Source organism: Hyaena hyaena, unplaced genomic scaffold (genome assembly GCF_003009895.1).
Source record: "Hyaena hyaena isolate Hyena2069 unplaced genomic scaffold, ASM300989v1 scaffold_308, whole genome shotgun sequence".
In the NCBI taxonomy this organism is placed as follows: Eukaryota; Metazoa; Chordata; class Mammalia; order Carnivora; family Hyaenidae; genus Hyaena; species Hyaena hyaena.
The window spans coordinates 1628881-1655141 of NW_024080942.1; the positions used below are offsets into that span (position 1 = coordinate 1628881).

Here is a 26261-nt window from a genome sequence, read left to right on the forward strand (position 1 = left end):
CTCTCCTAGAAATAAATAAAAATATTAAAAAAAAAAAAAAAAAAAAAGAGGCAGATGCTTAACCCACTGAGGCACCCAGGTGCCTCTAGGATTTTATTTTATTTTATTTTTTTAAATGTTTTAATTTTATTTCTAGGAGAGAGAGTGAGAGAGACAGCGTGAGCAGGGGAGGGTCAGAGAGAGAGGGAGTCACAGACTCTGAAAATAGGCTCCAGGCTCGGAGCTGGCAGTCAGCACAGAGCCCGACGCGGGGCTTGAACCCACGAACCGCGAGATCGTGACCTAAGCGAAAGTCGGACGCTTAACTGACTAAGCCACCCAGGCGCCCCATCTAGGATTTTATTTTTAAGTAACCTCTACACCCAACCTCTGAAGCTTGAACTTCAAACCCAAAGATCAAGAGCTACGTGTTCCACCAACTAAGCCAGCCAGGTGCCATTCTTCCTTCTATTTTTATCAGCAAGGGACATGGACAGGTTTTTCAAAATGCCTTGGTCTACCCGGCGCATCTAATTAGCTGGTCTCTTGATGAAAACTGTGTAAATCTGGAGCAGCAGGCTCTGTTGTCGAGGCCTAGAGCTGAGCGTGCTCTGCGCCCCCAGTCCTGAGGGAAGTCAGGTGAGACCGATGGCGATTCTGTGTCTTTCAGGTGCATGGTTAGGTTCTGAGTCCCACGCCGGGAACGGGGAGTCCCCACAAGTCCAACAGAAGTGGTGGTGTCTTGTTCTGCTAGTGTGCTTCTTGTTAGAACAGTTTTCTGATAAGAAACTTCTTAAAGTTTGTTTATTTTTTGAGAGAGAGAGAGATCCAGGGAGACACACGAGTGGGGAAGGGGCAGTAAGAAAAGGATGGAGGATCTGAAGCAGCTCCGAGCTGTCAGCACAGAGGCTGGTGTGGGACTAGAACCCACAAACTGAGATCATGACCTGAGCCAAAGTCGGACACTTACTGACTGAGCCACCCAGGTGCCCTTTAAATTTTTTTTAATGTGTATTTTGAAGCGACAGAGTGTGAGCGGGGGCGGGGCAGAGAGGGAGACGCAGAATCTGAAGCAGGCTCCAGGCTCTGAGCTGTCAGCACAGAGCCGGGCTTGAACTCATGAAGCACAAGATTGTGACCTGAGCTGAAGTCAGACGCTTAACCAACTGAGCCACCCAGGTGCCCCTCTGATCAGAAGATTGTATTTGATTCTAGCAGAATCTCCCAAAGAAGGTAAAGGAAACAAGCCTTCCCCGCTCTCTGTGAAGAATGCCAAGAGGAAAACGGAGGGCATGAAGAAAGCCAAGGCTGACAGCCCGGTGAATGGGTGAGTAACCAAGTGCCCCAGCAGGCCGTCGGGGTTCCGTCGGGGTTGGCTGGAAGGACTTTAGCTCTGAAACTGCTCTCTCCGTGCTCTCAGCTTGCCAAAGGGGCGAGGGAGCCGAAGTCGGAGTGGGAGTCGTGAGCAGAGCTACTCGAGGTCCCCGTCACGATCTGCTTCTCCTAAGAGGAGGTGTGTGCTGCTTGGGGCCCACCGGGGACCTGCACGTGGCAAGGGGGGTGCTTTTCCCAGGGTGGCTGGTGGGGATGTGGCGGCTCCTCAGCGGAAAGTCACTCCTGGTCCTGAGGTGGTTGGGGCGAGTGGTCACCTGCTTAGTGGCAGTGTCCTTCCTCACAGAAAAAGTGACAGTGGCTCCACGTCTGGCGGGTCCAAGTCGCAGAGCCGCTCACGGAGCAGGAGTGACTCCCCACCGAGACAGGCACACAGAGGTGCTCCCTACAAAGGCTCCAAGGTGAGAAGCTACCGAAAGTCCAAGGACTGCAAGTACCCCACCCAGAAGCCGCACAAGTCCCGGAGCCGGAGCTCCTCTCGCTCTCGAAGCCGCTCACGGGAGCGGGCAGATAATTCTGGGAAATACAAGAAAAAAAGTCATTACTATAGAGATCAGCGAAGGGAGCGTTCTCGGTCTTACGAGCGAACAGGCCATCGTTATGAGCGGGACCACCCCGGGCACAGCAGGCATCGGAGGTGAGGCACGGGGCGCCCAGAGCGCTGCCCTTTGACCCTTGGTGTGCACGCCTCGGCCTGACTGGCCCCATGGTGCGACTCTTTTTGGAGTCTGTTGAGTGGCTGTTGACTCTGGACCTTGTGAGGAGTTTGGAGATGGAATCGAGAGGCCGGCGAGGTGCCCTGTGGGCCGGCCTGGGCACTGCATACACGTGTGCCAGCACAGGGCCCACCTCAGCAGCAGCCCCACGGCAGCTGCGTGCGGAAGCAGACGCGTGCGTCCTGGTGGTGTGGCTTGGTGCTAACGACAGGCTGTGTCTCCACTCCTGGACCGATACTGAATTACGTTAAACCAAGAAAATGACTTTTAGAATCTTTGCCTATATTAGGTTGTACTTGTGTACATATTTTGCAGTGTTTCACAATGAGAAAATGGCCTTAACAGCCCCTTATTCTCTATCCACCTTGTAAATAAACATGTGTTTAAAACAAGTTAAAGCTATATATGAAAACTCAGAACTTGAATCCTGTCAGCTTAAAACTTGTGTAGAGAATTTGGATTTTTAAAATGTGAAGGTATTTAGATCTGTGTTGAAAGTCGTATATTTTTATCTGTGCGATGCTGAGTGCAGGCCACCAGCTCCTAAATAGAGAAGTTTCCTATATATGCATTTTATGTGGTTAAATAAACAATTCTCTCTACTCAGGACATTTGGGACGTTAAAGAATGTGTGGTTTTGTTGTTCTGCTTGCTTGTCCCCATGCACAGCCCGCAGCACCGCCCTAGTGCTGCGTCTGCGCTGCCTGCGCTGCGGGCTCTGATCTCACTGAAGTGCGCATTTCGTGTTGCGCTGCGGTGCGGCTGCTGCTCCCCGGAAGGCGGGTCACGAGCCTGAGCCGTCTGTGTTCTGACAAAGGCCGCTTCCTTGGGGGCTGAGAAGAGAAGGCTGGCAAAGGACAAAATGCTTCTGATGTCCCCCTGCTCTGGAGGGTCAGCGTGGGTGTGTTAGGCTGGTGGCAACCAGGAAGGCACCCGGAGCATTAGCCCTGGAGGGTGTCCTGCAGAAGAGGGGTTTGGTGAGCAGGGAGGGTCTTGGGGCCGTTTCCCAGTCCTGTCAGAGCTCTAAGGATTGGGGGCTGACCTAGGCCCGGCGTCCTCCCAAACCAGTGCCTCCGGGTGGGTGGGAGGCAACTGGACGCGGCCTTCCTGGGGTCTTTGGCCCGGGAGAAAGGAGCCTGCAAGTCAGGAAAGTCCAGGAGCTGTCAAGGTGGCAGGGTGGGCACAGGGCCTGGGTGGCTCACCCTGATGACCAAATCGTCAATGCCTGAGGCCGTGCACCTGGAGGGAGGCACGCTCGCGAGGCATTGTCACCTTCTGACCCGAGCGACACCTTCTGACGCCCGTCCTGGAGCTGGGCCTGTTGCTGCCATCCGCCGGCCTTTCCTGCACTCAGTGCTTCGCCAGGTCGGGGCCTGGGGAGGACCAGGCCTGGCCACTTCCCGCCGAGACCTGATGGAAGCAAAGCTCGGAGCAGAGCCAGGGACTCCCGAGAACCCCCGCTCCCCGCGCGCCTCTCCTACCTGGCCCCCTGAAGGTTCACTGTGGGGACCCTGTCCATCCTTGCCAACCTCAGCGAGAACGGGCCCCGGTAGCCCCCTGCCCTGAGGAGCAACACGGGCGCGGCCGAGCCCAGTGCTCCACGGAGGCCGCTTTTGGTTTTTGGCAAGAACTAAAGTTTCTAATTCTTCCCACAGGCACAGCAGGGAAATTTGCTTTCAAAAGGGAAAAAATACGTATCCCCTTAAGCAGAAGAGGCGCGGCCGCCTTCTCAGATCCAGCGGGCAGAGGAGGCCGCCGGCCTGGGGTCCAGCACCCGGCTCCGCGCCCCCGACTCCTGCGAGGCCACGCCCCAGGCCGCGGAGGAGGAGCCTGGGCGCTTCGCTTACAACCCCAGGGGGCGCAGCAGCCCGGTCACTTCCGTCGGCCCAAGAACTCTTATTTCCGTCGCCGGGCCAACGCCACTTCCGCCCGCCTCGGACGCCGGGCCACCGGCTCATCCGGAAGTAAAGCGAGGTCGGGCCAAACAGGCACACAGGGCGTCCCTTGGGATTGTGGGAAATGTAGTTTTCTCGCCGCAGGTAGAGCCTGCGGGCTGTGGGCGGGGCATGCCGCTCCTCTGGCCGGAAACCGCTGCCTTCGCGACCCGGCGGGACCTGAGCCGACGCGGAGCGGGACGCCGTGGCGGCGCCAGGGGGCGCAGGGAGCAGGTACCGCCAGGCGGCCGCACGCGGGGCTCGGGGCCGGTTCAGGGACGGACCGGAAGTGCCAAAACTAGGCGGCAGAGTGGTCAGTTGAGTCACCCGGGTTAGGCCCGGGGAGGCTTGGCGCGAGCCCTCGCCGGGGGGCTGTGGGGGGGGTGCGTGGCGCGGTCGGGTGAGGCTGGGGCCGGACGGGGACCGCCGCCTCGGGGCCTTGGACCCGTGGCTTCCGTGCCTCCGAGCGTCGGCTCCGCCCCCGTGGTGGGTCCCTGGGGTGAAGCCGAGGCTCGGAGAGGGTCGGCGACTGCTCGGAGTCGCGCAGCTGCGCAGTGGGGTTTGTGCCCCAGGCTGGCTGTTTGGGGGAGCGAGCCCTGTTTGAAGTGGCATCCTCACCGTGGGCGAGGGTAGTGACGGGTGGCAGGAGTCCTGGCCCCTGCAGGCGCCTCCCGGCCACTCCCGCGTGACCTCCACGCGCGCCCACCTGTATTCCAGCCACCCTGAGCACCTGAGGCCGCCGCTGTCCACAGACCATGTTCCTGGTGCGCCTGACTTCTCGGCTGCTCAGGGCTGTTCCTCGGGCAGGTAAGAGGCCCCGTGAGGCAAGGCAGGTGGGCAGATGCACAGCTGGATGAGGAGCGTGGGGCTGCGTAGTCCCGACCGCCCCAGCCTGCAGAGCCTCGCCACGCAGACTCCCCTGTAAACATCCGAGTAACCAGGGAAGTCTGGCCTGAGAACGTGAGCAGGAGTTCCACAGACCCGGGGTATGAGTCAGCCTGGTCAGTGGTGACGGTTCTGCTCCCCGGTGCGTGAGGCCGGGTTGGCTGTGCTCGGGTCCAGCGTGGCTGCTTGAGTGGTAACTGTGCCATCCTGTTTCCTGCAGGTTGCATTCGGCCCGGGCCTGTCTCAGGGGTGCTAGGCAGGTGTGCCTGTCGGCCCTGCTACAGCACGCGGCCAGCAGGCCCAAGTGGAGCGGCCTCCACCCCTGGCAGGGGGCTCCAGCTGCAGCTGGAGGAGATGCTGGTCCCCAGGAAGATGTCCATCAGTCCCCTGGAGAGCTGGCTGACCGCCCACTACCTCCTGCCCAGACTAGCCGCTGGGGGCCCAGGGACCGTGGCTCCAGCCCAACGCTATGAGTGTCCACCTAACCAAGTGGGGGAACGGGCTGAGCAGGAGATAGAGGGAATCTGGGATGCACCCCGGATGCAGTGCAAAAATGTACTGAAGATTCGCCGGCGGAAGATGAATCATCACAAGTACCGCAAACTGGTCAAAAGGACTCGGTTCCTGCGGCGGAAGGTCCGGGAAGGACGCCTGAAACGGAAGCAGGTAAGTGTGGGCCTCACAGCTGAGGGCTGGGCAAGGTGGCTGAGAATGCGTGGCTGTGCCACAAACCAGTCCGTGGTCCCTCCCTGTGCCTTCGCAGATCAAGTTCGAGAGAGACCTGAGGCGCATCTGGCTGAAGGCAGGCTTGAAGGAAGCCCCTGCAGGCTGGCAGACTCCCAAGATCTACCTGAAGGGCAAATGAGGCTAGCACCCCTCCCCCCCCGTTACTGCTGGTGATCCCTTGTAATAAATGTCCGCAGAGCGCAGCTGTACCCCGCTGCCCTGGGTCCTCTCCTGCCTTGTGTGACCTGTCTCAGGACTGATGCTGGTGCCAGCCTCTGGTTTTCTAGGGGCCCCAGGGGCCCCAGGGTGCAGATTGGTGTTTCCTTCCCCACAAGGACCTTTGTCTTGGTGCCAAGGCTGCAGGAGTGACAGCCTCTCTGTTGGTGAATGTCTGTTGCCGGAACAGCGGTCAACAGCCCAGCCCCCTGTTCCACTGGGGGAGGCAGACTCTTAGTGGACACGCTGATGGACCGAGTACCAGGGGGTAGTGTGGTGGGGGGAGTATCCAGACTGAGATGAGTGTGATTAGGTTGTAAGATGGGACAGGAAGGGCCTCACTGGGAAGACTGGGGGAAAGGGACAGGCCGTGTCCCCAGAGATGGCGCGTGGTGCCCTGCCGGTCCCATAGGCCTGGGCCTCAAGTGGCTCTCGGAGCTGTCCTGCTCAGCTAGGGCTGGGGACCCTTGGTCTCTTTGGGCTCCTTGGCCTCTGCAACCTCATGGGACCCTGAGTGGGGGCTGATCCGGACAGGATGGTTGGAGGCATGTGCTCTCACAGGTCCAGGGTTGGGTCTCACGGAGGACAGGGTGCTGTTCGTGGAACTGTGGAAACCCTGGAGCCTTAGCGTGAGCCAGTGGCCCCCAGTGATTGCAGGTTCCTCCCAGGTGCAGAGGGTCCCATGATCCCTGATGGTGGAGGGCGGGGGACCTGGAGCGGCCCGTGGACCCCTGCATCCAGGCTTGGCCAGGGCTGGGCTGCAGGCAGGGGAGCCTGGTGGAGTGCCACGGATGCGGGTGAGGCTGGTTCTCCGCATCCGCCCTGCTCCCTGGTGGCTGGTGTCCTCCATCCACCCCACCACCCCACGGACGGCAACACCACTACTCACCAGGGCTGTAGGGACTTCTCGCCTTGTTATAGAGACGTGTCTGGGGCCGGGCTCGAGTTCTCAGCAAATTACGCAGATCTCGGGGAGGGCTTGAGCGTGGGTTACCCGGCAGTTTCTCCGGAATGGAACGGACCACATTGTGTTTCTCACCCCCCATTGTTTCAGCGAGCCAGGCGGGCCCCTGCCCTGTGCGTGCCGGCCAGCCGGCCAGCCAGGTAAGCAGGCTTCTGACAGCTGGGCCCGTCTGGGTCCCTGTCCATCAGGGGAGACGGCTCACGGAACTGCTGTGTGTGGTGGATAATGAGGGCGAAGCTGGCCGTGATTTGGAGGGGAACTTACACCACTGAGGGTACAGGCCTGCTTCCGCACTTGGGCTCCTGGCAGCCCCCAGGGGTTGGGGCTGAGGACCAGGACAGCCAGAGCACGCTCCCGGCCCAGTCACCTGAGAGGGCCCGGGAGTGGGGGTGGGGGTCCCTGAAAGGCTCCCAGCTGGGATCACATGCAGCCTTCTTGGGTCTTGGTTTCCCCATGTTGGAGGGGGGGTGGCGGTCAGTGGTGCCAGGACCCAGTGGTGGAGCCTTCTGGGGTGGGAGGGCACCATGCCCTGTTAGTACCAAGTCTGGCCTCCGCTCCGCCCAGCCTCCAAGCAGGGCCTCTGCCTGCCAGTGGAGCCCGTGGCCATGGCTGCTGAGCAGCTGCTGCGCTCACAGGTCTCCTGGGCGCCCAGCTGCGGTAGCTGCCCCGCTGCCTTCTGGCCGGTGAGACGGGCAGTGGGATGCTAAGTCGGTCTGTCATCTGGAGACAAAGCCTCTGTCGGGAGCTGGGCTGGGCAGGTTCCAGTGAGGGTGGTGACTGGTCGGCCTGTGCGGGAAGCCATGGACCCAGGTCCTGGCACCCTGGGCGCGCGCACCGACCTCTCTTCGGTGGGTGCCGGCTGGGGGGTCCGCTGGAGGTAGGGCACCTGGCCGCCCGCCCCTCGCTGTCTCTCTGGGGTGTGGGGGGCACTGACAGTGGGCGGGGGCCGGGAATGCTGGCAAATGAGCGCACCGGACAGCCCCCGCTGCAGAATGAATTGCCTCAAACATCAGTGGGACTCCGGTTGAGACCTCCGCTCCGGGTCTCACTGATGCTGTTGGGCCCCCCCCGAGCCTGCCCAGTCCCCGCTCCCTCCTCCCCTGCCACCGCCTGGGCTGCACATGTGCACAGCCCCTCCTGCCCGTGGCTTGGACGTACTTGGGCCTCAACCACGACCTCAGGAGGCAATTTTGGTGTTTTTATTTTTATCTCTGCAGTTCCTCCCGGACTGTAAGAGGCTGCCCCTCCTCTCCCCTGTGGGGCCTCCGCCCTGCCCCCAGCCTGTGGGATGGGCAGCCCCCTCTTCCTGCCAGCCCGAGGGCTGAGGCAGAGGGGTGTGCCAGCGTGCCCCTCCTGCCCCTCACTTTTCCCGGGGCTTGGGCTCTGGCCAGGAGAGGCCCCAGCCAGGGCCGGAGCAGCTGGGGACGCTCTCAGGCACCTGCTGGGACCCTGCCTCCTGGGCCCAGTGTGGAAGCGGCTCTGAGCTCGGCCCCTGTGCCTTTCGCTCTGCTGCTCCGCGTCTGGGGCACAGCCAGTGTCTTCTGGCCTGGGTGCTCCTGCCTGCACGGTGGGCCAAGAATGGAACCAGACAGGCCGAGGCTCCCGGGGAGGATGCGGGGGCCGGACGCGGGGCCCTGGGAGGGGCTGGTTGTGGCCTGCCCGTGGCAGGTGCACGGGAGACAGCGTGCGTGTGTGCGGGGCCCCTGAGCTCTGAACGGCTGCACTCCCCGGTGTCCAAGGAGCATGCAGGCTGGCGAGGGCGACTGAGGCTGGAGAGCGAGGCCTGCTCCCTGCGTGGCCACCGTCAGCCGAGCTTGCCGAGGAAGGTCACTGGAACCTGGGTGGGCAGGTAGGAGGGAACATTCCTCTCTGGGGCCGAGTTTTGGGAAAAGCTCTTGCTGGCCTCTAGGATGGAGGCCAAGGAGTCCAGACCTGGGTTAGCCTCAGGGTGAGGGCCAGAGGGTGACAACCCCCATCACCCAGCTAGGCGCCCAGAGGCCAGCCCATGCCCTCATCAAGTCCTGTCCATGGCTGGCCTCAGCCTCACAGGGCCATTTGGATGAGGAGACTGCCCTAGGGCACTGGGGCACAGGGGCTGAGTGTGGCCAGAGCGGGGCCTGGAGCCCAGGGAGGCTGAGACTTGGCCACTTCCGGGGGTGGAGTCTGAGCAGCATCTGGAGGCTTGGGGGTGCTACGTGTGCCCGTGTGTGTTGAGGATCACTCCCAGGTGTGCAGGGGAGGCAAGCCCTGAGCACAGCCCCCAGATGACCCACAGGACAGGGGAGTGGCTCTGGGGGTGTGGGAGGCAAGCCACAGGGCTGCCGGGGCTCCCTGGGGCCAAGGCTGAGGTGAGGGAGGCCTCGGGCGGGCGCAAGCCTGTGCCAGCTCCTTGAGAACCTCCAGAACGTGGTCAGGACCAGGGCCAAGTAGGGTCCCCAGGTGGCATGAATAGTGCATGCGTCTTGTAGAGGGTGCCTCGGCTCAGCAAATTTGGGAACACAGGTCACCTACGAGCGGACATCGGGTGAGTGCCCTGGGCCCGGCAGTCCGTGCCCTGCATCCTTGCTCCCAGGGCTGCTGTGGCTGGAGGGGCCCCCGAGGCCAGCAAGACCCTCTCCGGACAGGGGTCGCCTGCCCACCGCCTGTCCCAGCTGTGAGGGGTCGGGTAGTCCCTGGGTCGTCTGCACCCAGACAGGGGGGCTGGGTGGGATGGGCTCTGGGCCCCTCCCTCTGCAAGAGGAGTCCATTCACTTTGGTCGTCTTGGTTTTGTTATTTTGTGTTTACAGTTGGAGTTTTATTTTTTAGCTTTCTAGCTGAAAGAGTTCATTCAAAGCCTCCTGCCCAGCCAAGCTCACAAAGCTGACAGGTGTCTGCACTTGGCCTTCTTTGTTTTTCTAGGTCATGACACTCCTCATTCTCAGAAAACAGACCCCAGTTACAAAACATTCTTTTTAAAATTTTTATTTTATTTGAGAGAGAGAGAGAGCTGGGGAGAGGGGCAGAGAGGGAGAGGGAGAATCTTAAGCAGGATCCATGCTCAGCACGGAGCCCAAGGTGGGGCTCGGTCCCATGACGCTGGGATCACGCGTGACCTGAACTGAAATCAAGAGTCCCGATCGACCGACTAAGCCGCCCAGGTGCCCCTACAACACATATTCCTCTCTAGCCAGACCACAGCCCTTGTCCCGGACACAGCCCAGGACACCTCTGGCTCCACCCTGGCCCAGAGTCGGCCCCCTCCCCACACCCACCAAGGGTACAACCGGGCAAAACCCCTTGAAAGGCCCAGCCCGACAGAAGCCCGGAGCCTACGTTTCTCCTGGTGCCTGGCCCCTCCCTCCCGTGGAGAATGAACTGTGTCCTGCTGCTCTGCTCTCTCTGTCGAGGCCACGCCACACCCACCGCCCAGGAAGGTGGCTGCCGGTGAAGCTGTGCCACGCGGCTGAGGACCACGCAGAACCCACTGCCTCACCTGGCTTCCCGATACCGACCCAGCTCCCAGCACTCCCGCTGCTCGGCTCAGCTAGGGCACCTTCCGCTTCTCGTGCCGCCGTTTCTTTTCCTGTTTTGTTTTTGCATGTGTTTTTCTATTTATTCAAAGTCTCAGTTTGGGCCAAGTCATTAAGGAATCATTCACCTGGCGCCCCCCTCTGGCGCCCCCCCCAGGCTCCCTTCGGGACGCTGTTCCCTCTCTTCTCATGGTTTCATCCCTCTGTGGAGGGGGGAGATCATAGAGCAAGGATTAGGTTTTTTTAAAAATTAGTAGTGGGGCACCTGGGTGGCTCAGTCGGTTGAGCATCTGACTTTGGCTCAAGTCACGTTCTCATGGTTCATGGGTTTGAGCCCCGTGAATGGCTTTGCACTGACAGTGTGGAGTCTGCTTTGAATTCTGTCTCCTCTTCTCTTCCCCTCCCCCGACTGCTCATGTGTGCACACTCTCTCTTTCTCAGAAACAAAACACTGAAAAAAGGTAAAAGTACATAAGCATTAGTAGTAAGGATGGCACGTGAGTGGGTCCCCGCACCACGGCTGCTGTGTTGGCTCTTGACAGGAATGACTTCTTTTCACAGCAAATCTGTGATTCGCCCGTTTTTTTAAGTGAGGACCCAAGTACAGAGGTCAACTTGTACAGATGGTGAAGAAGCCATCCATGACTCAGCTGCAAGTCTGTCTGACCCTAAAATTTAGTTTTAAAATATTTTTAGGGAAGCTGTGTTTGAATGTGCCTACGTAGCTGTGTAGTTCAACGGTGCTTGTGAAAACCACCACGCCACCTGCCCCAGAGGCAACTGTCGCTCTCGTAGACGATTCTTCTGGTATTTATTGTCATAACTTTAAATTGGTGGCTTTTAGATTTTTTACAGTTTATTTTGAGAGGGAGCAAGCGAGTGAAGGAGGGGCAGAGAGGGGCGCTATCAGCGCAGAGCCAGAGGCAGGGCTCAAGCTCACAAACCCTCAAGGGCATGTTCATGACCTGAGCTGACATCAGGAGTCCGATGCTTAGCCAACTGGGCCACCCAGGCGCCGCCCCCCCCCCATAATTTTCATTATAAGTATGTCCTGGGGGCACCTGGGTGGCTCAGCCGGCTAATGTTCGACTTCTGCTCAGGTCGTGATCTCACGGTTCACAAGTTGGAGCCCCGCGTCGGGCTCTGTGCTGACAGCTCAGAGCCCGTTGCTGCTTTGGGTTCTGTGTCTCCCTCTCTCTGCCCTTCCCCTGCTCACGCTCTGTCTCTCTCTCCCTCCCTCAAAAAGAAATAAAACATTTAAAAAAAAACTTTTTTTAATGGAGAATGTGACAATTCCAAAGAAAAAAAGAAATTGGTCTTCTAATGCCTTAGGAATGTTCACCATTTAAGAAAAGACATTTTCTTGCAGAATCTATAGCTCAAAAGAAAAAAAAAAAAGCGGGGGATAATGGTTGATTGTTGGATAAGAAGCAAAGAGATGTAAATTCATACAGGGTGCAAATAATGCCAAGGAGACTTCATGTAACCATTACTCCAGTGGTGTTTAAATGTCAGGCTGGAAAATGTGGAATTTAACAATATGCATTCGAAAAATTTCAAGTAGTATTTTTTTTTTTTCAATATTTTTATTTATTTCTAGGACAGAGAGAGACAGCGTGAGCAGGGGAGGGTCAGAGAGAGAGGGAGTCAAAGACTGAAACAGGCTCCAGGCTCTGAGCTGGCAGTCAGCACAGAGCCCGACGCGGGGCTCGAACCCATGAACCACAAGATCATGACCTAAGCGAAAGTCGGACGCTTAACCGACTAAGCCACCCAGGCGCCCCTCAAGTAGTATTTTTAATCAAGATGAATCTTTGGACAAATTAGAGTGGTTTTATAATTTTGATTTAAAACAACTATGCGGGGGCCCCTGGAGGGCTCTGTCGATTGAGCATCCGACTTCCACTCAGGTCATGATCTCGCGGTTCGTGGGTTCGAGCCCCCCGTCGGGCTCTGTCTGTGCTGACAGCTCAGAGCCTGGAGCTGCTTCAGATTCTGTGTCTCCCTCTCTCTCTGCCCCTCCCCCATTCGTGCTCTCTCTCTCTCTGTCTCAGAAATAAATTTAAAAATAAATAAAACAACTATGTGCACATAAGATAATACTGTAGCTCTGGGAAGAATTGGGCTATTTATCGATGATGCAAAGCTCACTTAAACTTTCCTAAATTTCCTGATCTGGTTTTATGGGTCAGGTAAGTTATTTTCCCAAAAAAGTATTTAAGGTCTGGAGCACCTGGGTGGCTCAGTCAGTGACGCATGACTTCTGATTTCTGCTCAGGTCATGATCTCACGGTTCGTGGGTTTGAGCCCCACTCTGACAGTGCAGAGCCCACTTGGGATTCTCTCTTCCTCTCTCTCTGCCCATCCCCTTGCTCGTGGTCTCTTTCTCAAAATAAATATGTAACATTTGGAAAAAAAAATTATTTGAGATCATGTAAATGTACACATTGTCTTAAAATAACTGATCTCTGTCATGAAAGATGTCTTCTTGCCAACCCCAGTGCTCTGAATTATTTGCGTTTCACTGTGCCGCTTATCTCTCACGTCCTGTGGCGCACTATCCTTGAAGACGTCACGGCCATCTCCCTGTGCACACGCTGCCAGGCAACGGGGCCGTGCTGCTCCTCCTGCTGAAGGCTGGGGTCTCCCTCCCTCCCCCTGAGGGCTGGGACCTGCCCGGACCTGCGGGCGTGGCACCCTGCAGAGCCTGGGCCTCGGCGGGGGGAAGCCTGGACTGGACTGCTGAGCACCAAGAAGTCGTGCGGAGAGAAGGGGCCACGTGGGCAGAGAGGGAGGGCTCGTGGAGAGCGGCCCCAGCTGAGGGCCACCCTGAGGCCCCAGGCGCCAGAGCGAAGCCGTCTGGACCCTCCGGCCTGAGTCGCAGCATCGCGTCCAGCGCCGCACGAGGCACAGACCAGCTGCCCTGCCTGGACTCCTGACCCGCAGAATCGTGGGCAGTAGAAGGTCACGGACACCCCACGCTGTGCGGTAAGGGCTGGGACGCTGCCAGCTACATTTCTGCTTTACCTGCATGAGCGACCTGGAATTCTCCTGCCTTTATTTAATGAGCACGGACGGGTGGGCGTCGTCCTTCTGTCTGGACCACAGTCCAGCACAGCTTCCCTTTCTGGCTGCACTTGTTCCGTTCTGGGGCCTCACGGATGACAGAGCTAGAAAACTCGGGTGTGTGTACTGACTCGGGTGTAGACAGACACAGGTCTGTGCCTAACGTATGCACGTGCGTTCACACCGCACTGGACATGAGCACTGGTGTCTCCAGCAGGAATCCGTGACCACACGGATCATTCCAGCCACCTCTCCTTCCTTAACCCCCAAGCACTGAGAACCCGGCGGCCACCCGCTTGCCTCACCGTTTGATCCTGGTGTGCGCCTCCCTTTGCCTGGGAATTGATGACCACGGTGGGGGGGGGGCAGCGCGAGAGCGGGGGTGGGGGGGCAGCGCGAGAGCGGGGGTGCGCTTCCTTTCCTCTGGCCCTACAGGCTCGCAGACTGTCGCCACAGTTACTTAGGCCAGCGCTCCCCCACCCCCTCCAATGAGCTCATCTCACTCGTAATGTCCTTTGCTTGTTTTTGTCACTTTCTGATTCTCCCAACTTCCTAAATGAGTTTTTAAAAATGTGCCTGTCATTTTTCTTAATTTTTTAACATTTATTTATCTGAGAGAGAGAGAGAGTGGAGGAGGGGCAGAGAGAGAGGGAGACAGAATCCAAAGCAGGCTCCAGGCTCTGAGCTGTCAGCACAGAGCCTGACGCGGGGCTCAAACCCATGAACTGCGAGGTCATGACCTGAGCCGAAGTTGGATGCTTAACCGACTGAGCCACCCAGGTGCCCCAAAATGTGCCTGTCTTGAGGTTCACTGAGAACTGTGTGGTTCCTTGGGTCTCAATAAACACACAGTGTCGCTTACGTACCATCACAGTAATGTACAGGGAGGCTCTCTCGCTCTAAGAAATGCCCCGTGCCCCCTGCTCACCCCTGCTCACCCCTGCGTTGTAGTTTTAAGGTGGTTTGTTATGCATCAAAGGCTACAAGAAATATCTGGCTATACATCGAAATTCCCAAAGATCGAGACTACAGAAGTGGTGACCACGATATAAAACACTTTTCTTGTTTCACGTGGTCTTGTTTGGATGGTAAAGCTAATGTGATATACAAGCCGTGTGATACATACAGCTGAGTACAGGTAACCTGAAGCTGACAGTTTAAACACCTTATCTAAAATATAAACGTTTCTGGACACGCAAACACACAAAGGTAGAGGAACGTTGTTAAGTTGAGAAAATGTGTACGTAATGAAGAGAAAGGAAAATGCTTGCCACCTCTCTGGATCAGGAAAAAACGTCTCTGACTCCAGCTCAGCCTCCCTGGGGCCCCTCCTCGGTCTCGGGCCGATCCCCACCGTGGCTCGAGTGTGTCTTACCAAACCGTCTTCACATCTAAGAGGGACAACGCTCCTGGCAATCGCTTACCCTTGCGCTTGCCGGCGATATTGTCGCCCTGGTTAAAACCACAGCCGAGGCGACCGCGTTCCTACGTGGCCCCTCCTGCGCCTGGCGCTGCCTTCCCGAAAGTCAGAAACCGCAAAGCTGGCAGCATGCCCTCCGCGTCACCCGCCTCCTGGGCTCCCGCAGCTGTGGCAGCAAAGGCCACCCTCTGAGTGTATAAAGGGAGGGATAGTACAGGTAAGTAGGCGGTTTATCGTCGCTGTGGTGTAAGCAAGTCAAATAAAAATTGCTGTACTGTGGGGAAGTCAAATAAAAATTGCTCCACCTTCCTAGGCTGCTAATACATAAAAGCAATGCCGTCATTATTGCTACGTTTGAGCAACGGTGCACGTTCATGTCCATGGGTAGGACCGGCATAGTAACGCCCACAGACCGGCTTTGCTTCCGTTCGGTGCCCTCGCCAGTCAGCGACAATCGGGACCCTGGACGCGAACAGAAAACCCCCCGGCAGTTTGTAGTGTCCCCCAAGCTCATCACACGGTCTTCATCTCAGAGCGATTGTTGACCAAACCCTTGGAAAGTACGTTACAGCTGAAGACAGGTCTGCTCTCTGACCTTTGGCTGTGCTGTCCAGCTGGCCGGCTGCGGGCCTTTGGGGCTTCCTCATACTTACCTGCCACAAACCGCAAGTCAGAAGTGGACTCTTCTGCAAGAAAGATCTAGAGGGCCTGTATGTGAGAGGCTGTTTCAGGTACTCTTGGCCGGCGACGCTGTAGGGAACAGCCTCCTTGGGCAAGCTGTCATATGACCATAGCGGGGGGCACCTGCCCCGCTGTCCCTGGGGCCCACGTCAGGGCTCCGGGCCCCTCCACACCAGCTGCTTCCTCCCTGGATGAGGAAGAGCATGACTCTCATCCAGACTCGGCTGCTTTGGGGCCTCCCTTTCGCTCTCAGGCTGATCTCCGCCGGAGCTCAAGGCAGACGGCCCAGGAGCACATTCAGCTTGGTTCTAGATCCCCACGACGGGGAGAGTAAGCGGCGGCCTCGACTTCAGGGGCAGGTGGGGGTGCCGGGCACGTGAAGTGCTGGGAGCCCCCAGGCTGCAGAGCCCGTGGGGGCGGGGCACTGCAGAGGGAGGCGGACGGCCGTGTGCCAGGGGAGGGCACCCCTTCCCGGGACACCCGGGACGTGGGCATCTCGCGGGCGGAGGTCACCCGCACAGTCGCAGGCACCGCAGGCGGAGTCCACTGGAACCAAATCATCGGTTCTTGGCTCCTGACTTCAGCACTCACGGCCTGTCAGGCCAGCCCGGAAGTGATTCCTGCGCGTTTACGCACGCGGCCCTGGAGCCGGGGGCGGGGCTCTGGCTCACCAGCTGCAGACCAAACGGGCTTCTTCGCATCATCGGCCGACTGGCAGCGCCGCCACAGACAGAGCGGGCCAGTGAGGAGAGCACCCCATTAACGATGCCGCGGCGGGAAGCCACTGATGGGGGGCTGACCACGACCGGAAAAATCTGCGGTCCTGGTTGCTTGACATTCTCTCGGGATGAAAGCATCGGCTGGTCCCTGAAACAAGGTTTCTATATCTCCGGACTTTGTGTTTTTGAATCACAGTCTCATGTCTGGACGATCTCTCATCTGGCCTGTGGTCCTCACGAGAGGGCGGCTCACGGTCTGTCCCTCCCGGTCAGCAGCCCTCCTGAGGGACACGCCCAGGTTGTGCGGGTTTGCCGCCTCGTGCTGGGAGACACGACACCATGGCAAACCGTGGCGCCTCCGGGAGAGGGACCCGCGCGCGGGCAAGCGGCCCCTCCCCAGAACTGGTCAGAGCTGGCAGAGACTGTCCGTGGCATTGGGGGAGCTTGTGGGGAGTGACCCGCGGAGCCAGCCTCGTGTTGCTGACACATCGACACGGTTCCTGAGCGGCCTGGGGTCTGCCCACACCGGCTCTGCTGCCGGCAGCCGGTCCCCAAACTGGAAACTGGCCCCTTTTCCTTGTGAAAGTTGTGCCTTTGGCTGGTGTGAGCCCTGCCCTGCTCTGTTCTGGGAGACCAGGCCTGGGCCTTCCATCGCCCTCCCACGCGCTGCCACAGGCTGGCCACTTCACGCCACACACTGGCGATCACATGGCTCCCCGGGGCCTGACGCCCGGATACGAGCCTTCTGGGCCCTCGGGGTCCGCACCCACGTGGCAGGGGGGCCGGCAGCATCCCCTTCCCTGCGGTTGCAGGACTGAGGTCCATTTTCTTCTCGGCCGGTTGGCTGGGGGCAGCTCCTGAGATCCCCTCCAAGGGCCCTTTCACACAACGGCCAGCCGTGACGGAGACCGTCAGACAGTGACGTCCCGGCACGTTGTCACGTGGGTGCAAAAGGCTCTTCGGGCCGTGTCACCGCTCCTGCCCACACTGAAGGGGAGGGCATGGCAGGGGCGGGGGGGGGGCACCTCACCGCTCTGCACGCCGCCTGGTCCTTGCAGGCCAGCGCAGTCATGTGCATTCACGTCAACCCTACCAGCGCTGAGCCGTCTCGAATTCCTGCATCACCAGACCACACCCTCCTCACCTGGACCCTGCAAACCCCCGTGTGGCTCATGCAGCCCCTACAGACCTCCCTGTGCGCAAGGCTCTGCTCTCTCACCTGGGAGGTGGCTTCCCCGGGCGAGGCCTTCCGGCCGCACAGACGTTTGCCGGCAGGGATGTCCCTCCCTCAGAGGCTGTCCTGGTGAGTCCCGAGGAGCAACACCCTGCCCGGTTTTCGTCTCCGGACAGCACTTCTCCCAGAGATGAAAATGATCTTATTTGCCAGTGAGCAGGCCCGCCGGCTGTCCGTCCGGCTCCAGCAGCTCGCAGTGCCCTGGCACACAGTAGGCGCTCAGCAAATACTTGGTGCGTGAGTGTGTGACATTATCCGTGGGTGTGAGCACGTGGCTCTGTGTCTGGTTGTGGCTGGTGGCGTTTCTGAGTGCCTGTGGTTTCTCCTCCCAGTGCGCCTGGCTGCCTGGAATGTCCAAGTCCCCGGGAAGAGGAGCCAGAAGCTGAGTCTCAGTCGGGCGGGGGGCTGACCCCGGCCTCGCCCAGCCACGCCTCCGAGGAGAGGGGAGGTGGGTCCGGGCCTCTGGTCTGGCCGGGGGATTGGCCAGCGTTCAGGGTGGGACCAAGGTGATGTCAGTGGTTTTGTTTTGTCCTGGTCGGTTCCCTTCCCGAGGGAAAACGGCGGTGCCAGGCGACACCGGGAAATGAGCAACCCACAGGCCTCAGGCCTCGGGAAGGAGCGAGCAGAAGGCCTTGGGCCTCCGCTGGAGGAGGGGCAAGGTGGCCTGCGGGGTCTCCGCTCTCATCTGTGGCTATTTCCTGCCAAGAGCCAGGGCGGGAGCAGCGGCCCTGCGCTGCTGACTCTGGTTGTGGTGGCTTCAAGCAGAAAGGGGCAGGGAAAGGGGGTTCCAGCCCTCCACTGCCTCTGTCCCTTCTTGGCCAGTGGTGACGGGGGTCAGCTTCCCCGCAGGGGCGCCCCCCTCAGACTGCTGCACTTGGGCCGAGCTGAGGGCTGAGTCCGGACTTCGAGGGCGTGCAGGGCCTGAGGCCAGGGAACCTACGCAGCACCGACAGGCTCCCTGCTCAGGGATCGAGCTGCCCGTGGTCCTCCTCCAGACAGTGGAACCAGCCCTGGGCCATTTCTGCCTCCCTGCAGCACTGCCTGGACATCTTCCCTCCATGGAGGACAGACAGCCCGGCAGACAGAGGCGGGAACACAGGACAGAGACGGAGAGACATGGGCGGGGCCCAGAGAAGGGAGGTCACCAGCTAATGTAAACCAGTTAAAAAAACAGAGGAGAGGCCAGGCCTCAAGGCCAGCCAGGCTGGGCTTGTTTTTCCAGAATGAAAGGCCCAGGGAGGGGCTGGGGCCAGGAGAAGCGCTGATTCCAGTTTGGAAAGGGGGCTCCAACCCCCAGGCCCTGGGTCGTGCTGAGGAAATGGGTCCATTAGGTCTGGGTGGGTGGGGGCCTCTTCACATCCCCATGGCTGTTCCCCCTGTCTGGCCCTCACTGTCCCTGTGGCAGTGGTGGCCGCCTCAGCTGACTGGGAGTCTAAGGGTCTGGCTGGGCTGGATTTCTTGCTTGTCTGAGGACTTGGAGACCAGGACAGCGTTCAAGGGTGAGATCCCAGCCACCAGAGCCTGGGGCCTGTGACCATAATTCTATTCAAATGGGCAGTCTAAAAAATGCACTGTGGAGATTTTGTGGTTGTTTGGATTTTTTTCTTCCTTTTTTTCTTTTTGAGGTTTGCTTAACTAGAAAGAGTGGGTTTGGTACACAGTGTGTGCTCTGTTATTTCGCATTTGTTTATGTGACTTTGTAATTTTTCCCAGAGCTTCAAATTTGTGCTTTCCGTGGGGGAGGCTCCCACTCCCTCCTCCCCGCCCCCCCCCCCCGCAAGGAGGAGGTGCTCCAGGGAGGATCTTAGTCAGGGTTTGGTTTCAGGGACACCAAGCACTGTCCTTGATGGTGGGCAGATGGCGGGGGTGGGGTGGGGGTGGTGTCCAGGCCAGGGTGGAGGGGCTGGTCACACGCTGGCCCTTCAGTGCTCAGGGTCCCCACCCACCCTCGTGCCCTGGCAGGCTCCCCTGGGTGGTAAAGATGACCGATCAAGAGCAGGGCCCACTGTGCTGTCCTAAGGAAATCCTCTGGGCTGGACGTTACTGTTCTCTTCCTTTTACAGATGAAGAAATGCAGCCCCCAGAGGAGGCAAAGGGGGAGAGCTTTAGGTCTGGCAGCTGGGGCTCCTCGGGGGTCCCCAAGCCCCAGGATGCCTTTCTGCTGAGACGGATGCCTGGACCCACACAGCAGGCACAGAGAGGGGATGGCCAGGCTGTCCACGCAGGGGAACCCCCAGGGCCAGGGTCCTACAGAGGTGGAAGGGAGGTGATGTACAACCCAGAATCCCAGCCCTGGAGCAGCCCCAGAAAGGCCTCATATGTCACAGCCGCCCCCACTTAGGGCTGTGCCCTCAGCCCTCGTGCCCGGCTGAAGGCTGGGCTGCTGGCCCCCCTCCCCCCAAGGGCCTGAGGCCCCCCCGGGCCGGATGGCTGCTCAGACCCCCCTCACCTTGTCGGACACAGTGGCCGTTTTCCTAACCCTCCCCACCAGGCCAGCCAAGGATTCGGGGAGGACTAGGGGCCAGCAAGAGCCAGAGGGGGCGGTCTGCAGACTGTCGACCCGGCCCAGGGCTCCGTGATGTCATGGCGGGTGCTAAGGAGGGGGAGGGGGCCGGGCTGTTTTTCTGGAGAGTTGGAGCAGAAGTGAGACAAAGCGAGGCAGGCGGGCCAGGCAGGCGCCATGGAGCTGCGGTCTCAAGTCCTGCTCTGGGAACTGTTGCTTCTGCAGAGTGAGTGCGGGGCGGGTGGGGGTCCGGAGTGGACGCACAGGCGGGTCTTTGGGAGCTTATGTTCGGGGCAAAGCCTAGGGTCTGAGCTTGAGTGCCGAGGGGTGGGACATTCCAACCCCGCCGGGAAGGGTGGGGGGCCTCAAGGGAGCAGCTCACCAGGACAAGGGCTCACCCAAGGGGGTGTGAGGGTTTGTGTGGGGTCTCCGCCAGAACTTCCCCTCACGCGGATTAACGGATTCGGGAGCCAGAGGCTGAGGTGGCCGGTGCCTCTCGCTGGGGTCCCTCCTGCACCCCACTCTTCCAGGAAGCCCCTCAGGTCTGCACGAGGAGTAGGCTGGGGGATTTAGGGGGCCTGGGAGTCCCAGAGGGACTGTCTGTCCCTCTCACAGGGTCTGTCCCAGAGCCCCCTTGGCTGCTAGGCCCCCTGAGCCCGCCTCCCGGGCTGGCCTGCTGACCCGGCACATTCCTCCTGGTCCCGGGCGCTCAGCCCATCTCTGAAGCAGGAACTTGCTTGTGGGGTGCGGACGGTCCAGCCTGCCTGTGCCTCAGACCTCTGCCCTTCAGGATGGCTGAGGGGGCTGCAACCCTGAGCACTGGGCGTGGGGCAGGGCCCCAGCTGTCTGCGAACCCTTGGAGGCTTGAGTGGCATGGCCCTTGGCAGGTGCACCTACCACGTGGGATATGAATGCGCAGGAGCCCCCAAACCAGCCTTGGGTATCGGGCTTTGGTGCTCCGGCGGCCTTGCTGCAGTGATGGTGACAGAGCCGCCGTTTCTGAGGGTGGCTGTTGGTGACACGCACCCTCCAGAGCTGGCCCCACTCTTCAGCCCCAGAAGGGCAACTGCTGTCCCACAACCCGGGGAGGGGGCTGTGGGGACTGGGCGGGGGCCGTGGGAGAGGTGCCTGTGCCTTGTGGGGCTAAGGGAGACCCCCCCTCCGCCCACTTTGCCCGGCTGACTTTTAGCCCCACCTGTCAGGCAGGCGATCGTTAACGCCCACTGCAGTAGGGACTATAGAGGGCGGCAGGGATCCAAGTGTGGGGGCCCAGGGCTGGGTGGATGACCTAGATGTGAACGCTCAGGTTGCCCCCCCGCATGTGACTCTCCCTTCTCTAGGCTCTGCTGTCCTTCTGTCCTCAGGTTAGTGACGACCCTCCCCTCTTGCCAGACCCGCCCTATACCTTCCCTTTGGGTCCCTCCCTCCCCCTGACTCCCCCTCCTCGCCAGTGCCCTCAGGGCCCGCGCCGGCCGCCAGCTCCGTGGTGTCCGAGTCCACGGTGAGCTGGGCGGCCGGCGCCCTGGCGGTGCTGCGCTGCCAGAGCCCGAGGATGGTGTGGACGCAGGACCGGCTGCACGACCGCCAGCGCGTGGTCCACTGGGACCTCAGCGGCGGCCCCGGCGGCCCCGCGCGCCGGCTCGTGGACATGTACTCGGCGGGCGAGCAGCGGGTGTACGAGCCGCGCGACCGCGGCCGCCTCCTGCTGCCGCTCTCCGCCTTCCACGACGGCAACTTCTCGCTGCTCATCCGCGGTAAGGGGCCCGGGGGCCGCGGCGGGGCCGCAGGGGCCGGGGCGGGGGCGGGCCGGCCGCGCACCCCACCGCCGGGTTTTCTGCCGGTCGCAGCGGTGGAGGAGGCCGACGAGGGGCTGTACACCTGTAACCTGCACCACCATTACTGCCACCTGTACGAGACCCTGGCCATTCGCCTCAAGGTCACGGACGATCGTGAGTGCGCCCCGCCCCCGCGACGCGCCCCCGCCGGGACCCCCCCCCCCGCCCGCCCGCCCGCCCGCGCTGACCCCCCTGCACCCCCAGCCCGGGCGGCCGGCGCGCACTGGGACGGCGAGAAGGAGGTGCTGGTGGCGGAGCGCGGCGCGCCCGCGCTGCTGACCTGCGTGAACCGGGCGCACGTGTGGACCGACCGGCACCTGGAGGAGGCGCAGCAGGTGGTGCACTGGGACCGGCAGCCGCCCGGGGTGCCGCACGACCGCGCCGACCGCCTGCTGGACCTCTACGCCTCCGGGGAGCGCCGGGCCTACGGGCCGCCCTTCCTGCGCGAGCGCGTGGCCGTGGCGGCGGACGCCTTTGCGCGCGGCGACTTCTCGCTGCGCATCGACCCGCTGGAGCGCGGCGACGAGGGCACGTACTCCTGCCACCTGCACCACCACTACTGCGGCCTGCACGAGCGCCGCGTCTTCCACCTGCGCGTCACCGAGCCGGCCCCGCCGCCGCCGCCGCCGCCGCCGCGGGGCTCGCCGGGCAACGGCTCCAGCCACGGCGGCGCGCCCGGCCCAGGTGCCACGCGGGCCCCCGCCCCCCGGGACCTGGACGTTGGGGGGGGTTCCCGCGGGCCGCCCCCCCCCCGGGACCTGGACGTTGGGGGGGGTTCCCGCGGGCCGCCTCCCCCCGGGACCTGGACGTTGGGGGGGGGTCCACGCGGGCCGCGGCCGCTGCCCAGACCCGCTGCGCGCCCCCTGACGCCTTCCCGCTCGGCCCGCGCAGATCCCACGCTGGCGCGCGGCCGCAGCGTCATCAACGTCATCGTCCCCGAGGGCCGCGCGCACTTCTTCCAGCAGCTGGGCTACGTGCTGGCCACGCTGCTGCTCTTCCTCCTGCTGCTCGTCACCGTCGTCCTGGCCACCCGCCAGCGCCGCCGCGGGGGTGAGCTGGGCTCTCCGGGCCGGCGCCGCGCAGCCTTTCCCGACCAGCAGCGGGAAGCGGGGGCGAGGCGGGGTGAGCAGGGACGCGAAGGCCCCTCAGCGCCCGGGAGGGGGGGGCTGGGGAGGGACCAGACTGCACCCAACGCGAGTCTCCCTCCCCAGGCTACGAGTACTCCAGCGAGAAGTCAGGGAAGCCGAAGGGGTGAGTGTCCCCTCTGGGCTCTGCCGGGGACCAGCCCCGCCACCCCCACCCCACCGTCTGCCCTAACCACCCACCCCGCCCCCCTCCAGGAAGGATGTGAACATGGCAGAGTTTGCTGTGGCCACAGGAGACCAGGCTCTTTACAGGAGTGAGGATATCCAACTAGGTGAGGGCGGCCCCAGAACCAAGACGGCCTGGGCTAGGGGAGGGCCATCCCCGGGGCGGGAAGGGGGAGGGGAGGCTCACCCTGCTCTTTCCCTACACCAGATTACAAAAACAACATCCTGAAGGAGAGGGCTGAGCTGGCCCACAGCCCACTGCCCGCCAAGTACATCGACTTGGACAAAGGTGAGTGGCCAGGAGGGCCGGGCTGAACCTCACGGCATCCACGCTCGCGAGCGAGCGCAGGGGTCCCTGGGCGGTCCTGCTGGGTGTCTGCCCTGTGTTTACCCCACCTGCTCCGCTTGGCTTCCAGACTTCAGGAAGGAGTACTGCAAATAAGGTGACCCTGGGCTCCTGGCTGGGCCAGCCGCCCTGCCGACTCCCGTCTGTCTTGGAGGATGACCTCCTGACCCTCACGTGGCTCACCCCCCACCCTTCCAGCGGCTGGTCCCGCTGTTCTGGAACTTGGCCTCGACTGGCCCAGAGCAAGGCTGCCTCCAGACTCCTCTCCCAGGAGCCACCCGAATCCCCACAAGCAGCAGCGGGCTCTCTGGACTCTGCTGGGGGTGCGGCAGCCCTTAGGTGCCTGCTGGCTCCCCTTCCCCCTGCACAGCCCAGCCCCCACTGACGTTCACCAGCGCCCTGGGCTCTCCTGGCCTGTGCCGCCCTGGGCTGGGGCTCAGCGGGGCTCGGTGCTCGGGTCGGCCTCAGGACTAGCACCCCCACCTCTCCTTCACCCCTTTCTAGGGGGAGTCTAAGGCTGGGATCTGAGGATTGCACACTCCAGGCCCCAGGCTAATTCCCCTCTGCTGTGTTGGGGTACCTGGGGTTGCACGGGGGCCCCTTCTCTGCCTTTTGCCCAAGGTGCCTTGACGGTCACTGGGCTCCATGTGACCTTTGACCCTGACCCCACTCCCATAGCCCCTCCCTGGGCTGGAGTCTGGGGCTGGGACCTCATTCGGTCTCTGTTCTGGCTGAGGACAGGGGAGGGGTAAAGATGGTTCTAGAGTGGCCTGTGTTGCCACTCCCAACACCCCACATTTGCTCCTCCTAGGAAACTGCCATCATCACAATAAAGACACCATGATTTTTAGACTTGGCCCCAGGTATGAGTGCCTCGGTGGCTCCTGCTTCATGTCCTGAGGGGCAGGGCTTGGAAGCCTTAGAATCTTGCCTCCATCTGAAGCCCTGCTGTCACTGGCCGTTTCCTTGAGGGGAAGGTCTGAGTCCAGGTATCCTGGGAAGAGCCACACCAAGGTCAAGCCTATGGCACTATTCCCGGTCGCGAAGGAATTCCAGGTTCTCTTCTGAGGGTTTATTTGGCCATGGAGGAGGAGAGCCTGGACACGCCCAGAGGACAGTCCTCTGAGAAGCAGATGTCAAAATGGAATTAGATGTGTGAGAGTAAAGAGGGGGGAAGCAGGCACCAAAGGCAGACCCTTGGGAGGGCAAGGGGACTGCGGGAGGGAGACTTGGTGTTTCCCCAAATCTCCTCTAAAACCCTCCCAGGGCAGCAGGGACTGGAAACCAGAGGTGGTGTGTTGAGAATATGCAGCTTAGGTGGGGCGCCTGGGTGGCTCAGCCGGTTAAGCGTCCAGCTTCGGCTCAGGTCATGATCTCACGGTGCGTGGGTTCGAGCCCCGCGTTGCGCTCTGTGCTGACAGCTCAGAGCCTGGAGCTGCTTCTGATTCTGTGTCTCCCTCTCTCTCTGACCCTCCCCTGCTCATGCTGTCTCTCTCTCTCTCTCAAAAATAAATAAAAACATTAAAAAAAAAAGAGAGAATATGCAGCTTAGGGCTCCTGGGTGGCTCAGTAGGCTAAGCATCTGACTTAGGCTCAGGTCACGATCTCACGGTTTGTGAGTTTGAGCCCCACATCGGGTGAGCATGAGCCCCGCTTCTCTCTCTGCAGCTTGTGGGATTCTCTCTCTCTCCCTCTCTCTCTGCCCCTCGCTCACTTGCACCTTCTCACTCTCTCTCTCTCTCAAGAGAAAAAAAAAAGGAATATGCAGTTTATGACTGTCTAAATTAGGGTTCACAGGCTACCCACACGGAGTCTGTAGGTAACACTCTAGAGAAGTGAAAATCCCAGGGCTGCTTTGGGGAAGGCAGTTTCAGTACCCTCACACAAAGGAAGTCAAGAGATGTGTTACATACAGATCCCTGAACAGGGGTGCAGTGAGCAGGTGAAGGGCAGTCCTCCATCCCAGATCAGGAGAGAGACAGCAGGGTACCATACACCCATTATTTACAAGGTGGCTGGGGCAGTGGTCCCTAATTCTTTGTAGGCTCCATTCTGAATGGCCAGTTTAAAAGGTACCCTGGGAAACACTAGGCAGGAGTGTGCGGTGGGCGTCCTAAGCGGGGCTCTTAGCTCAATGTCTGGACTCGTTGTAAGCAGGTTGTCTTTCTGTAAATGCCTGGACAGCACCCCAGAATGGCTGGTTTCTCACCACACACCTGCCGGGGTCCCACAGTGGCAAAGGCAGGGAGCAGGCTGGGCCAGGGGGCTGTGGCTTGCTTGATAAGGCATCTCCCTCCCAGCCTGGTGACCCCTGGCCCCACAGCAGCTGCACTGCTCTGACCACAAAGTCACCCCTCCTTACTGTGCGCCAGCCGAAACACAACAGGGTTCGCCCTGGTACCGGTCTCTAGCCTCTGGCTCCCAGTCTCATATGACTTGGGCAGTCTGGTGAGAAAGAGGCTTGGGGGCCAAAGCGTGGATGCAAGTGGGACCCTTTGCATGTATGTGACCAGCAGTCATTTATGTCCGGTCTGGGGGATGCTGGTCCCCTGGCAAGCTGTGGGGGTTGGGACTATCTTTCTCCTTCCCTAGACACCCAGCAGAGAGCCATGGCAGACCCTTCACCCAAGGCCATACAGCCTAGCTTCCTTAGATTACCTCTGGGGAAACGGCGTCCCAAGGGGAGAAGGCACAGGCTTTGCTGCGTGGATGCCAACCTCGCAGATTTCTGCCCGCTCTCCCTGTTGGAGTGTAGGGGCATGGAGGTCAGCACCCTTGGCCCAGGCTGATCTAGGGGTGGTCCCCAGCCTGGGCTCAGGGACTTA

General features: G+C 60.5%; 3 protein-coding genes across 14 annotated transcripts in view; all 3 read left to right on the forward strand.

Moving 5' to 3' along the window:
- CCNL2 (cyclin L2) overlaps positions 1-2712 on the forward strand; it is a 9714-nt gene extending 7002 nt beyond the window's left edge. For 3 of the 5 annotated variants that reach the window (XM_039248341.1, XM_039248343.1, XM_039248345.1), the window contains 3 exons: positions 1195-1306; positions 1400-1492; positions 1658-2712. In XM_039248341.1, the coding sequence (XP_039104272.1) occupies positions 1195-1306; positions 1400-1492; positions 1658-2012 (560 nt within the window). In that variant the 3' untranslated portion in view covers positions 2013-2712. The remainder of the gene's footprint in view (positions 1-1194; positions 1307-1399; positions 1493-1657) is intronic. The other 2 variants (XM_039248342.1, XM_039248344.1) reach the window with 1 other exon arrangement.
- A 1421-nt stretch (positions 2713-4133) lies between these two features.
- On the forward strand, positions 4134-5866 carry AURKAIP1 (aurora kinase A interacting protein 1). 4 transcript variants are annotated; one of them, XM_039248386.1, is made up of 4 exons: positions 4134-4255; positions 4739-4828; positions 5127-5572; positions 5670-5866. In XM_039248386.1, exons 2-4 carry the CDS (start codon positions 4777-4779, stop codon positions 5769-5771), a joined length of 600 nt encoding a protein of 199 aa, XP_039104317.1. In that variant the 5' UTR covers positions 4134-4255; positions 4739-4776; the 3' UTR covers positions 5772-5866. The 4 variants fall into 4 exon arrangements, with proteins under 4 accessions (XP_039104317.1, XP_039104316.1, XP_039104315.1 ...); XM_039248385.1 differs by having other exon boundaries at positions 4134-4251; XM_039248384.1 differs by having other exon boundaries at positions 4245-4334.
- A 13474-nt stretch (positions 5867-19340) lies between these two features.
- MXRA8 (matrix remodeling associated 8) lies at positions 19341-24288 on the forward strand. 5 transcript variants are annotated; one of them, XM_039248362.1, is made up of 10 exons: positions 19352-20171; positions 21286-21309; positions 21397-21699; positions 21793-21894; positions 21985-22464; positions 22672-22902; positions 22992-23031; positions 23121-23197; positions 23299-23379; positions 23507-24288. In XM_039248362.1, exons 1-10 carry the CDS (start codon positions 20123-20125, stop codon positions 23530-23532), a joined length of 1413 nt encoding a protein of 470 aa, XP_039104293.1. In that variant the 5' UTR covers positions 19352-20122; the 3' UTR covers positions 23533-24288. The 5 variants fall into 5 exon arrangements, 4 of the variants coding, with proteins under 4 accessions (XP_039104293.1, XP_039104294.1, XP_039104295.1 ...); XM_039248364.1 differs by having other exon boundaries at positions 19354-20171; positions 22672-22830; XM_039248363.1 differs by lacking the exon at positions 21286-21309.
- The last annotated feature ends 1973 nt before the right edge of the window (positions 24289-26261 follow it).

Bases quoted from the DNA above. Each gene is read 5' to 3' on its own strand.
- MXRA8 (XM_039248362.1), top strand. From the start codon at position 20,123: ATGGAGCTGCGGTCTCAAGTCCTGCTCTGGGAACTGTTGCTTCTGCAG. The intron at 22,903-22,991 runs GTGAGCAGGGAC...CTCCCTCCCCAG, and splicing joins GGAAGCGGGGGCGAGGCGGG to GCTACGAGTACTCCAGCGAG. The intron at 23,198-23,298 runs GTGAGGGCGGCC...TCCCTACACCAG, and splicing joins GAGTGAGGATATCCAACTAG to ATTACAAAAACAACATCCTG.
- AURKAIP1 (XM_039248386.1), top strand. From the start codon at position 4,777: ATGTTCCTGGTGCGCCTGACTTCTCGGCTGCTCAGGGCTGTTCCTCGG. The intron at 4,829-5,126 runs GTAAGAGGCCCC...TGTTTCCTGCAG, and splicing joins CAGGGCTGTTCCTCGGGCAG to GTTGCATTCGGCCCGGGCCT. The intron at 5,573-5,669 runs GTAAGTGTGGGC...GTGCCTTCGCAG, and splicing joins GACGCCTGAAACGGAAGCAG to ATCAAGTTCGAGAGAGACCT.